At 43.6% G+C, this 13,864-nt stretch overlaps 1 protein-coding gene across 2 annotated transcripts in view; it reads right to left on the reverse strand.

The window, feature by feature from the left end:
* Positions 1 to 266: 266 nt before the first annotated feature.
* PPP1R1C (protein phosphatase 1 regulatory inhibitor subunit 1C) overlaps positions 267 to 13,864 on the reverse strand; it is a 40,734-nt gene continuing 27,136 nt past the window's right edge. For both annotated transcript variants that reach the window (XM_081899397.1, XM_081899396.1), the window contains exon 5: positions 267 to 1,487. In XM_081899397.1, the coding sequence (XP_081755523.1) occupies positions 1,473 to 1,487 (15 nt within the window). In that variant the 3' untranslated portion in view covers positions 267 to 1,472. The remainder of the gene's footprint in view (positions 1,488 to 13,864) is intronic.

The raw sequence follows: 13,864 nt of genomic DNA on the forward strand, positions 1-13,864 counted from the left end.
GAATGCTGGACTAGATGGGTCACTGGTCTGATCCAGCAGACAGGCTCTTCTGGTGTTCCTTTGTGAATGGTCCTGGACTGTTGCTGCTGATGCTTCATTTTCTTCAGAACGAAAAGGCTAAGCAGCTGCCCAGGAAATAGCCTTTGATGGAGGACAGACGGACCAGATACTGTGTTGAGAGTCAGTGTGGTATAATGGTGAGAGAGTCAGACTAGAACTTGGGTAAACCAGAGTTCAAATCCCCACTCAGCCATAAAGCTCACAGATGATTTGTTAATTGTTTTTATTTGATTTATGCTGCATTTATGCGACGTTCTATTATGTTACTGTTATTTATTGTTTGCAAGCCGCTTTGCGATTCATCGGAATGAAAAACGGCATAGAAATACAATAACTCAAACCAAATCACTTGGTGTGACCTTAGGCCAGTCACTGCCTCTCAGCATAACCTACCTCACAAGGTTGTTGTGGGGATTAAAGGAGGAGCAGAAAAACTATGCGCTTCTTGGAGAGAAGGTGTGATATAAATGCAATAAATAAATAACAAATATTTGGGCATGGCCACTTATGGAACCCCCAAATTCAATAACAATGGAATATGTACCTCTCCATTTCCCCTCAAAGAATAATGCCAGATGTCTCAATGCCTACAAGATCAGAAAAGTGGCAACAAAAGCATCCCGTTATTAATAAGCCACAGATCAATTAAAACAGCATGAAAACAGTGAGACAAAACACATAACCTAAAAGCGTATTCATAAAGGCCCAGTCTATAATAGTATCCTCAAACAGAAGACCACTGACATTGTTGCCAGACAGGATTCAAATGGAAGGCTGTGCCAGATTAAATCCTGTGGAGGCCCCAGGTAGTCGAAATTTCGGGTGTCCCCCTGTGAGCACACCTTAGTGGGCTAATATTGACCTAAGAAGGCTTGGTTGTAATTTTCTTTCAAGATCAAATCAATATTATTTTGATTGGTTGTCATGGGGCCCTTAAAAGGCACGGTCTGCCTATTTAGCACAGTTTTGTAGCATTCAGATTTATACTATTTACAGCTGATCTTCTAGACTGCAGCTCACATTCAGAAATTAAGCAACGGCAGCACTAAAGGACTCAACATGTTTGCAAACGACAAATTTGAAGTCATTAAAAACAAATGCAAGGGGGAAATGGCTAGAAAAGAAATGGAAGAAACCGTTATCTTCAGTTATGAAGTACCACAAGGCAGATTCTGCAAATTGCTGTAAATTCCACCACGAAATCCTCCTGCTGTTGGGTACTGAGGTGAAGACTGGTTTGGGTCAGGAAGGCAAGCAATAGAGTTCCACGTTAAGTACAGAAAGTTTAGCAGTTCAGTTATTGACAATTAGGGCTTTCCCACAGATGCTCGGAGCCAGTTACGGGCTCCACTCCTCATCTCTTTCATTGACTCCTTCATCCTCCTCCGGGAAGGTCGTGTCATTCTGGTTTTTTAGATGCTTAATCCCTGTAAATATAAAAGAACCACATTTAAGGCCACATGCAGTCAAATCTGAAATCTTGCCTGTTGTGCTGAAGGAAGAAATCAATCAGTGACAATGTTGCTGTTTTATTAACAACTGTTAAGGGTGACAGCTTACAAAAACATGAACGGTGGGTTTCCATTACATCGGCAAAATAAGGGTCAAACAAAATATGTTGCTCACCGACCCTGCCCACCCCACACACCCTTGCCAAACCCCCATTCTTTACACCCCACGCAAACCCCCCAACACTCCTTCCATCCCATGAGGGTCAAAGTCTTTCTCCTCCTGATTCCGCTTTCCTCTGCTACTGGCAAAGGGATATATGAGATTGCAGGGAACTGTGAAGGGATGGGGGCAGTTTGGGCGAATTGTGGGCAGTGGAGACCATGGTGCATGAACGCCTGCAGGTCTGCCTGGGCCAGCAGCCTTGGGCCTCCTGCCTGTTTGAATCCCAGGTTTCCCTGTTGTGCACACATGTAAACAGGCAGGCAGCTGGTGGCAGTGGTGACACAGTACATGTGAATGCCTGCCTGGGCCACCCAGCTGCCCACTCGCTTGCTCTGTGATGCTGGCCTGCCTGCTTTTACTGCTCCTTCCAACCATGATTTTTGTTTAGGAGGGGAGTTGTTGAGCTTAATTTTTTTCAGGGGGGGGGGGGAGAGGACATTATAGGGGGAAGGCTTTTGTTGTGGGAGAGGCTTCTGCCGGGGGAGGCAGAACCTCAGTTAACTGGCCCATCACCTCCTGGCAAATAGAAGGGGAAGAAATGGAGGCAATGAGAGATTTTACTTTCTTGGGCTCCATGATCACTGCAGATGGTGACAGCAGCCACGAAATTAAAAGACGCCTGCTTCTTGGGAGAAAGGCGATGACAAACCTAGAAAGCATCTTAAAAAGCAGAGACATCACCTTGCTGACAAAGGTCCGTATAGTTAAAGCCATGGTTTTCCCAGTAGTGACGTATGGAAGTGAGAGCTGGACCATAAAGAAGGCTGATCACCGAAGAATTGATGCTTTTGAATTATGGTGCTGGAGGAGACTCTTGAGAGTCCCATGGTCTGCAAGAAGAACAAACCTATCCATTCTTAAGGAAATCAGCCCTGAGTGCTCACTGGAAGGACAGGTCCTGAAGCTGAGACTCCAGTACAGTACTTTAGCCACCTCATGAGAAGAGAAGACTCCCTGGAAAAGACCCTGATGTTGGGAAAGAGGGAGGGCACAAGGAGAAGGGGATGACAGAGAACGAGATGGTTGGATAGTGTTCTCAAAGCTACCAGCATGAGTTTGACCAAACTGGGGGAGGCAGTGGAAGACAGGAGTGCCTGGCGTGCTCTGGTCCATGGGGTCACGAAGAGTCAGACACGACTAAATGTCTAAACAACAACAACAATGCTTTTCAATACTTTTTGAGGATTTGGAGGGCAACTGCCCCCCCCCTTGGCAATGCCCATGCTTCCACCTGTTGCTGTCATGCTGCAGTTTGCATGGCTGCCTATATCGAAAGCTACACACACAGATATGGGTTACATGATATCATTCTATTCCTACGTCGCCTCCACCCTCCCATTCATTTCCCTGCTATAATTTGAAATGGTCCTCGGGTTGCTGGCTCCGAGGGTGTTGTGTTCTGCTCACACCCTTTGTCTGCTTTCAAGTCACTCTCTTCATGCTTGGCTACACCTTTTGTGTTCAACTAAGCTTGCCTTCCTCATTACTGAGTTGAGATCTCTATGCCCAGGCTCAGTTCCCCGCTCTGAATCTCTGCTTTTGTCTACCGGTGTTTCTCCTCTCTTGCCATCTGTCTGATAGTAAGGCTCATCTATTTCTCCTCACAATGTAGCAGTGATTTCCCTGGGTCTGTATTTCTTTTTTTACCCGACAGAAATCAGTTTGTACCCTTCAGTTCACCTGCTCCAGAGTTGCCTTCCGTCCCTTGATGTCACAATGCGAGGAAACATGCATACATATTTGACTCTTATTTTTGTCTTCCTTCTAAAGCTTGCTGTTTTCTCCTTTCTCCTTTCCCTCAAAGGCTCTGATTTCACTGCAGGTAATTTAATTCAATTAATGCTGACGAAGAAAGCCTGAATGCCAAGCCATTTTCAGTAAGCATGTACTAATACGCTTTGAACTGGTAATGCATTTTAGATTAAATCATCGCCTCAAAGCTTATTTGCAGATTCGGGATAAATTATCTGTGCAAATGAGGCAACTTTCTGACATTTCCACAGTCACATCATGAAAATCTCCTGTGGGGAAATGAAAACTTGACATCTGGTTTAATCCATCCAAGCAAAGTAGAAGAAATTTGAAAGCAGATACGTATTCAACAAGGTTCCTCAACTTTGCAAAATACTTGTGGGGGATTCAAACATTTAACATGCATCCATGTCATGGGTCAATTTAATAAATTCAAGTTGTCCATTTAGAATAATAGAATTGCAGAGTTGCCAGGGACTTCAAAAAGACCATCTACTCCAACTCTAATGATGCAGGAAATCCAGTTCTGCAATATCCCTGATAGGTTGAAATCCATTTAATATAGTCTAAAGAATACGCCCACCTTCTTCTAAGCTTGTATCACTAAGGAAATCTTCCTTCTGTTTAGTCAAAATCCCTCTTTTTGTCATTTGAACCCATTGGTTCAGGCCCTGCATCAGAAGACAAATTATCTCCATTATCTCTGTGATAAGCCTTTCAGCTATGTGAAGATGGCTACAGTACTGCATCTATTCTGCAGGCTAAATGTACCCAACTCCTTCAACCTTTCCTCATGAACTTAGTTTTCAAGCCCTTCACCTTCTTTACTGACCTCCTCCTGACACTGTCCAAATGATACACTTCTTGTTAGATGCAGACGATCTGATCTAAAGATTTATTATTGGTTGCCAGAGTTCTAATACACATATGGAGCTACCCTGCTTATCATTCATTTCAATGGAAGAAGTGTGCGCATTGCATTGCATATGGGGGTCTACACCCTCCATCAAAATGAATGGGACAAGCCACACCTACAAGAGCACATAGAAAGCTCTAAGTTGTGATATATATAATGCTGAAGGTCATGGCTTAAGTTAACTCAGATTCTGCCTTATTGTAGATGTTGCATTTCCTTTTGATGATGCAGTTTCTAGCGCAGGTGTAGATAAAGGTGAATGGGTACTGGTGATGAGAGATATGTTCCTGCCCTTTTGGTCTATGAGCTGATCTTCGAAATCGCAAGAATCCCACTGATCCTGGGATTGCACAACACTAACGTGAACCCGGGCGATTTCATACTCTCCACATTTCAAAAGCTTTCCACATCTAGAATCTTAGTTAATTGGTGGTGAGACTACAGCTGATGCATGAGTATGTAAACACTGTGGATGGGGCACAGCCCTCCTAAGACACTGAACTGTACTTGTGCTATATTTAAACGTTATGCATATAAAGGTACCATTCAACTGGTAAATTGGAGCAAGCTTCTGATGCTGGTGCCTCAGAGACAACAGATCCCAAGGCTGCTGGTTGAAAGCCAATGGGACATGCCTCTGGTTGCCCCGAGTTAGCAAAACCTGAGGCAGGGATCCTCACAGGTGTTGTTCCCTAAACTTGACTCACCAGAGGAATTGAGTGGTTTCCATGCTACTGCACCTGCCCAATAGTAAAGGAAGCATGACAAAAAGGATTCCACAGAAAAACAAGGAAGTGCTTTTTTATGCAGGCCATGGGGCTGGCCCTCACCTTTAGGCCAAGGGGTTCAAGCCTGGGAAAATGGACAGGAAGAAGGGGCTTATGAGACAGCAATTCACCGCCAGCCTTTGTTCACTTGGAGCTATCCATGGTGCTGTAAAACCGCTGAACTGGCTTGCCCCCTCATGAGTACCTGGTGCAGATAAGGCGAGAACAGTACCCTCCAGGGACAACCCTGATTTAGAGAAGCCATCCCAGTTTCTGATTTGATCCCAGAATGTCCCGCTTTGCCTTACAATGTCCCCATTTTCATTGGAGAAATGTTGGAGGGTATGGAGTTATATCCGACCCCCAAGCCGTCTGAAGGCAATCCTGTATAGGAAAGCTTTTTTAATGTTTAATGTTTTATTGTGCTTTTATATATGTTGGAAGCTGTCCAGAGTGCTGGGACAACCCAATAAGATGTGTGGGGTATACGGTAATTACCACGATGGAATGGGACGTCCCTGTTTTCATCGGAGAAATGATGGAGGGTGTGTGAGAACAAAGCATGAATGTACAGAGACATTACCTGCATTAATGAGGAAAAGCGGGGGAATTTTTAGGGGAATTGGGTCAAGGCTATATGGGAATCAGAGCTGATTGTGGGCCGGGCTCATATATGCAAGTGTGAATTTTATCATGTACAAAAAAATAAAGCACTTCTCTTCTGCATACATAGGGTTGGATCCAGAGCACTACTGGTTTGAGGGAGGTGACTTTTTCCAATTCCTTCTCTCCTTGCTGCCCCCCAGGGCTACCTTGCACTCTAGCCATCTTCAGGCATTGTTTTGTAGAGTTATTTAAAGTGGGGTAGATGGGCCAAGTGCAATAGCTCCATTTCACCATTGTCAGGATGGAAGGTGCCTGAAATAGTGACAGAGAGAAAATAGAGGCAGTGTGCCTCATCCCTGCCTCCATGTTAATTAATGCCCTGCTCAGTGCCTGAGGGCCCCAGTCCTGCCACTCAACACTTGGTCGTTTTCTTTTCTTTTTCTTTTTTGTTTAAATTGCTGTTATTTTTTACCTATGTCATTTCAAACTGTGATATTAATGCTGTGTTCTTAGTTTTAGATTTTGATTTATGTGGAAATTGTTTCCCATTTGGTTGTGTATTTTTTGGATGTGGTTTATTTATGGTTTATGACTTTTGTAATTATGTAAATTTTGTTATGCTGTAAGCTGCCTTGAGCATGGTTTTTTTTAACTGTGGAAAGATGGTATACAAATAAAAAAATGGTGGAATGGTGATGAAAATGCCGACATGCTAAACAGAGGAATCCTGTTCCAGAGAGCTGGGGAACAGGCAATGTGGGAGGTGGTTGTGTGGCAATGTGGGAGGTGGTGCTGGAAACACCGGGGGGGGTGATAATCAAGTGCAGCTTCCCTTTTCTTCCACCAGCAGGATTCCCCCACTGGATCAAATGTCTTTCCATTGACACATGGAGCCTTTTTGTCCATGCAAGGTGATGTCTGGATCCAACCCATTGTCTAAAAATAGATAGCAAAGTTCTTGCTGTTTTGCTCTCCAGAGTGTTATATGTGAGATGAGATGGGTGCTCATGATCTTAATTGTTTCAGTGTTTGTAGATGGTCCTAAGTGTTTCAAAAATAAGAGTCGGTAGTTGTGTGTGTGTGTGTGGTGGCGCTGTGATATAAACGACTGAGCCTCTTGAGGTTGCTCAAAAAAGACATCCTGCCAGCACATGCCTCTGTTACCTACCATACATAAAAACTTTAGGCCTCCTCAAACCTATTCAGGCCTTTGGTATGAATTAAGAGTATGCTATTCACAGTGCCGAAGCTGCATGCTCCAGCACTGGGGGCGGAGAGCAGGCGGGGGCGTGACGTGTGTCCCGGGGGTGTGGCATGCCACCCATGGGGGCATGGTGACTGCACAGTGTGGGTGTGTGGCGCGTGTCCAGGGGGCAGCCGTGATGGTACGCCCCTCTCCGATGGTGCCGGGGGCGCTGTGCTCCCCCTGCCCCCCTTCCTCTGCCAGTGGCTATTCATTAAAGCTTATGTGAAGCCCATCTGTGAGTAACACTGTTGCTGAGAAATAATATAATATAGAAGGAGAACGACATCTTTACTTAAAATATCAAGTGGGAGGGAAAAAAATCAAACCCTAATTTCTTGTTCTTTACAATTTGACATACAAATGTCAAAGAGGTCCATCTATCCAGATTCATGTCCTATTTATGCTTCTTCATTCAGATACTATTATTGGATGCACATTCCCAGCTCTGTACATCTGCTTATGGGAATGTTATATCTATGCTTATGCACACAATGGAAAAAAACATAGCCTGAGACATTGGCCCTGGTTAATCAAATCTCCTTAGATAAAGCATTTTAAAATTTCAACCTTGCTATATTAAGGTTTGCCATGAAATAGTTTAAAGGGTCAGGCAGTGCCGGGTCAGTAAGTCAAGCAAGAGAAAGGAAAATGTTGATCTCTCAAGGGTCTATTTTTATCCATTTTCTTGATTTCTTCTTAAAATAATCATCCTTGTCTATATGTGCAACTTATTCTGGGAGGGCCAAGTTTCTGCAGCAGGCTAGGTGGGTGGTAGGTTTCTGCATTACTGCTTATGTCTGAGCAAAACTGATCAGTGTTTATATCTGTTGTTCTTCCAGATTTGCATTGCTTAGTTTAAAATATATATATTTTATTACAAATAAAGGTAATACACATACATATTAGATGATACTGAAAGAGTCTTAAGTAGCTTTTAAAAAGACCTATGTATTTTCTTAAGTAGCTTTTAAAAAGACCTATGTATTTTCTTATCTATTTGCAATCTATTTTCTTATCTATTTGAAGCAAGAGAACAGGAACCCAGGAAAAAACCCAAATTTCAGCATTTGAAACTCTTGGTTGTTTAGGTTACCTGGGGAACTATGAGCTTATTTGGGTGTATCAGTTTCTTGTTATCAGAATGAGCTTAGCTGATAATTGGGTTTGTGCTTTCTCCCTCCTTCAGTGTTGATGTTGTTCACTGTTTCCTCCAAACCCAAACAAGGTTTGCCTTAGCTACAGTTCAAGAGAGCAAGCCAACTTCAAACCTTGGTATATGAAGCTGGTTTGTTTTAACTAGACATAGTTATGTTTAGCCACAGTTTAGGGTTTGGATGTAAAGCTAAACTGTGGTTAATCAAATACAGAAGCAAAAGCTCATGGCTGCTCTGGAGGAGTGTGGGAGGTCAAGGTTTGACCAGGCTTGTTTAACAATAAACCCTACATCAGAAGGCAGCCTGTGCACAACCCCTTTGACTCCATAGAGAGAAAAGGCAAGAAATAAATTAGTAGCAATGAACTAATGATTGCCCTCCAATTTTCCTACTTTCCTACTGAAAGCACAGATACGGAGTTACAACTCAGAGTCAATGAGCCGCTCATCAGCCATGAAAACAGTAAAAGGCTGTGTTCAAAATAGTTGGCTGCTTTCCAGTTTATTATTTCATATCACACGACTTCCATTCCCTTTTCCCTTCCCCACATTTAAAAGTTGCAAACAACAGCATTGGCTCAAGATCAGTGCAGAGAGATGTTTCCTCCACACAACTGTGCTGTCACATCACTGCCTCCCCCCCCCCCCCGACTGAACAAAGCATGCTTTGAATGGGAGGCTGGTTTCGCTAGTGTAGAATCGCACCCTGTAGAAATCTTCTGCTGACAGCATCCCCCCAAAATGTAAGCAGCTTTTGTAGTTCCAGGCAAGCCTCACTAGCATGTAAACATTTCAGATTTGCTGATTCCTTAAGTCTCTCCCTAGTCTCCGACTAGAACTTGTCAGCCAAATCAAAAGACTTCAGATGAAGAGCAGAAGCCCCTAGAGGTCAATTCGACGACCACAGTTTCGGTCTCCAATCATCACAGTTTATCTTCTTCCTTTGTAAAATAGCAAAATAATAAAATAAAATAATGGTTTATATACTGAACGGAAGGTGGTGTTTCTGAAGGGATATTTCAGGTTCTGCAAAAGCTTTGGGTGGGCTTCTCTTAGCAAGGGAAGGGAGAGAAAACCTAATTTATGTGTAATTAAGTTTGGCACAGTTGCGTCAGGGACTGGCTGGATGTGAAAGAATGGTGGGAGCCACCCACCCAAGAACGCACCGTGGAAGACACAGAAGATGACGACTTAGATCCCAGATCTAAGTGGGATGCTGAAGAGCAATCTGGGGAAGGAATGAGCTGGGAGGCGCTAGAAACAGGGGATTCAAGGAATCAAGGTGGGGATCAGGAGAAGGAAGGCCTTCCAGGACAGGTTAGAGGCTGAGAGTGACAGTGGGAGTGCAGACTCAGACACAGAGGAGTTAGAGGTTGCCTTTTCTACCCAGCAGCAGGGAAGTCTTGGTCCTGCTGACTCTCCTCCCCCTCTGACACCCCGCTCGAGGAGAGTCCTGTACATAGCTGAGCAATAGGGCAGGCAGGTCCAGAGGAGGAGGAGACCACCCCCTCAATGCAGGCTTTGTCTGCTTTGGGAGGGATCCAGAGCGAGAGGCTAGAGGGGGAAGGGCGGGGCTAGTGGTCAGTTTCAGCAATGTCTTAGCTGGTTTAAGATGAACCAGAGGACTGTGGCGATCACACAGGGTCCCCGGACGTTTCACCGTCTATTGATCTCTATGCCACCACTTTATTTCTCGCTGCCACCACCCAGGCCCTACCTGGGAAATTCCTGAGTCCAGTCAGGGTTAAATTGGAACATAAACTTCTGTGTATTTATTGCAGTTTAACAAGTGTGTGGTTTCATAAACGGTCTCAGTCAATTACAATCATGGGGTGCCTATCCAGACCTACAACTTCTGCTACCTGCTCTCACTCACTAAACCACCTCTCAGATATTTACTTGTCTTCCTAGTTCCTAACTGTTCCTGACTCAGCTTGTTTCGCTACACTAACACAACCTACCCACAGACTCTATCCCAATTCACTCCCGCTCCAACCAACCAACTCCCAACGAACTCTCCCTCATCCCCTCCCAGAGTTGGTTTTATAGTCCGTCTGACTCCACCCCCTGGGTTCTGATTGGGTAACCTGTTTAACTATTTCGCCTCCAGCACTCTCATGTGTTAACGTCACAAACACAAAGCTAATTGCATTCTATGCCTCCTGTGTTTCCCTGTCCTGTGGTTCACATGTTGTCACATAAGAACGTAAGGAGCTGCCCGATAGTTCCTTCAGGCTATTTGGTCAATCTACTCCAGGACTGTTTATTCTGACTGGCTGTAGCTCTCCGTAATCCACAACTATCATACTAACAATGTAATAATAATTTTATTATTAACATGCTGCCCGTCTGACTGGGTTGTCCCAGTCACTCTGGGTGGCTCCCACCAAAATATAAAAAACACACGGCTTGCTTCAACCTGAAGAGTGGAAGGGGATAGTTTACTGCCTACCAGAAGATGAGTGCAACGACAAACTTCTTATGCAACTGTTGAGGTGGAAAAGAAAGAGATGAGAAAAGGGCTGAGGACTGGAAAAACGAAGGTACTAAAAAATAACTAATGTTGTGATCCTATTGACCCTCGAAGGGCACCCTAGAACCATAAAGGTAAAGGGACCCTGACCATTAGGTCCAGTCGCGGACGACTCTGGGGTTGCAGCACTCATCTTGCTTTATTGGCCGAGGGAGCCGGCGTACAGCTTCCAGGTGATGTGGCCAGCATGACTAAGCCACTTCTGGCGAACCAGAGCAGCGCACGGAAACGCCGTTTACCTTCCCACTGGAGCGGTACCTATTTATCTAATTGCACTTTGAGGTGCTTTCGAACTGCTAGGTTGGCAGGAGCAGGGACCGAGCAATGGGAGCTCACCCCGTCACAGGGATTCGAACCGCCGACCTTCTGCTTGGCAAGTCCTAGGCTCTGTGGTTTAACCCACAGTGCCACCAGATCAGGAGAGAGAACACTCCAAACTTGGTGAGGGAGATCTGATGTTGCAATACCCCTCCTTGCCACCATGGGAATGTCTAGGTTCCTGGCCCTATGGATCTTGGAGCCCCAATGTTTGTAGAGTAAAAGAGGGTGTATGCTGGTGTCTATTGGAAAAGGACCAGAAAAAAGGTTGCAGTCAAAGAATTCAATGACTGCACCCTAAATATGGTTTGCAGGTGCATGAAGAGAGTTGAATGCAGAAAATAACATTGTTTCATAGATTTGTTTCTTCCCTTAAAAGGTACCAGGGGAATCAAATGATATAAATCAAGGCTGACAGATCTCAGAAATCACCCCATGAGTGCAGTAAAACAACCCTCTGCCTTTCTTACCAGCCTGCCAAAAATAACAGCCACCATTGTTCTCTTTTATTTCTCCCTATAAAGCGTCCTTCCCGAAGATATATTTGCAGAGCCACTTGCAATAAACAGCAATGTCAAAAAATAAATGTATACAGTCAACATAAATAAAGTGAGGATCATTCCATTCCCGTGGTGGAAACCAAATATTTATCTCAACCCATGCTTGTATATCTGCCTGGGTTTTGGGTGGGAAGGGAGGCATGAAAAAAATCCCACGTACATTTATGGAAGAGGACTTATTTTAAAAACATGGGATTTGGGGTTTTGCTATGTTTGTACTCAACACAATAGGGCAACAGAGGGTGAGTAAATTAATTCCCATGTGAGCCAGAGGAGGAAATGTCATGGAAATCTCTCTCTCTCTCTCTCTCTCTCTGTGTATGTGTGTGTCCATGCGCATGGGGGAAATTCCTGTCTGGACAATTCAATGAATACTGTAACATGTAGGGAAGCTTGGACAACAAGCCAGAAGCTGCCCTGATTTATCCCACATACACGTCATAAATTGCAAAGGTGTCGAGTCCATGGCAAATCATATCTTGGGTGGGGTTTTTTTGGCATATCTTTTTTATTAAATCTTTTTAATGATGCAACAAGATAAAAAAACTAATCTGTATAAAAACAAAAGAAGAAAAACAGATTAAATTAATGGACCAGGCCGAAATGGCAAAACTTACTGGAGCAATAAGAAGCCAAGAGGAAAAACACTTTATTAAAGAATGGGGGAACATATGTGGAAAATCTGAAAAGTTCTTGTCCATGTGTAAGTTCATTAGCAGGATTAACTTAAAACCAAGCAGTTAAAATTAATGTTAAATGAAAACCAGGGAGTAATTAATAATTGGAATAATGAGGGAAATGCAGGGCTAAGAATTTAAAAATATAAGAAACCACAAAAGGGGTGTGGTGGGGAAGTCTAAATATATATGTTTGTTGGAAAATATTGGATTTGTATGATTTTAAAAAGAATAAGAAACTGAAAATTTATATATATATATATATATATATATATATATATATATATATATATATAGTCAAAGCTCTCATGTTTGTCTCTTTCTCTAGTTCATTGGGCTATCGAGAGGCAGGAACTGGAAGTGCAAAAAACACTCCTCAGATCCACTAGAGGGAGCCTTGTTACTAATAACAAGTTGTTTCGAAACCAAGCAGCGGGAATCCATTTTAAGAGTACTTGAGTGTTCTCATATTGATAGCAATGAAACAGAAAGTAATCTTGAAGCCTGAACTTCTATATTTAACAAAACATTTTATCAGCTTTGTAAGTATCCTCTCTGCTCAGAGTATATCCACACAGAGCATAGAACTGGGGCAACTGTTGAATTTCCTACACCTAATAAGCAATCAGTGAAGATGCCACATATTGATAAAAACAGTAACTTTTCAGTTGACATTAAATAGCAGCTGATAAACCTTTCAATTACTTCGGACTTTCCCACTCACTATTTTAAACACAAAGTTTATCGCTGGCTTTATTTTGTTAGCTTAAATCAGCAATCAAATTCAAACCCGACAGAATGAATTCAGTCCAAAGATCTTATTCCACTCACGGAGGTGTCCCTCCGTTCAGGAAGAGAAATGATTAAATTCAACTCAGTGTATGTTATCTCCGCAGTATTCCCCGAGTTAGCTTTAATCCACAGATTTGTGAATTTTTGTATCTACTGCTAGAATTACACCCGGTTCTTTATCAATTCAAGAACACACTGCCAAGGTGACCTCTGCTTCTGAAGGGAATCCTTTTGTTATCTGATGATGGCTGTAACTGACACAAATTATTTCCTGGTTGGACAGAAGGCAACAGGTTTGGGATTGTGCAAGCATCCTGCTAACCTAAGTCCATTGGTCCATCTCACTCATTATCATCTACACTGATTGGCAGAAGGTCTTCAGAGTTTCAGACAAGAACTGTTCTCAGCCCTACCTAGAGAGACCATGGATTGAACCTGGTGCCTGCAAAGCATGGGCTCAACCATAGAGTTATTTCCCTTGCTTTCTTTGAAGTAAAACCAAAGTGCAATTAAGGGACAGGTAAGGATTGTTCCTGTTTTCTAAAGCATAATGTCACAAGGTAAAGGTAAAGGGACCCCTGACCATTAGGTCCAGTCGTGGCCGACTCTGGGGTTGCAGCGCTCATCTCGCTTTATTGGCCGAGGGAGCCGGTGTACAGCTTCCAGGTCATGTGGCCAGCATGACTAAGCCGCTTCTGGTGAACCAGAGCAGCGTGTGGAAACGCCGTTTACCTTCCCGCCGGAATGGTACCTATTTATCTACTTGCACTTTGAGGTGCTTTCGAACTGCTAGGTTGGTAGGAGCAGGGA

The sequence above is a fragment of the Podarcis melisellensis genome, assembly GCF_964234715.1.
Source record: "Podarcis melisellensis genome assembly, chromosome: 1".
Taxonomy (NCBI): domain Eukaryota; kingdom Metazoa; phylum Chordata; class Lepidosauria; order Squamata; family Lacertidae; genus Podarcis; species Podarcis melisellensis.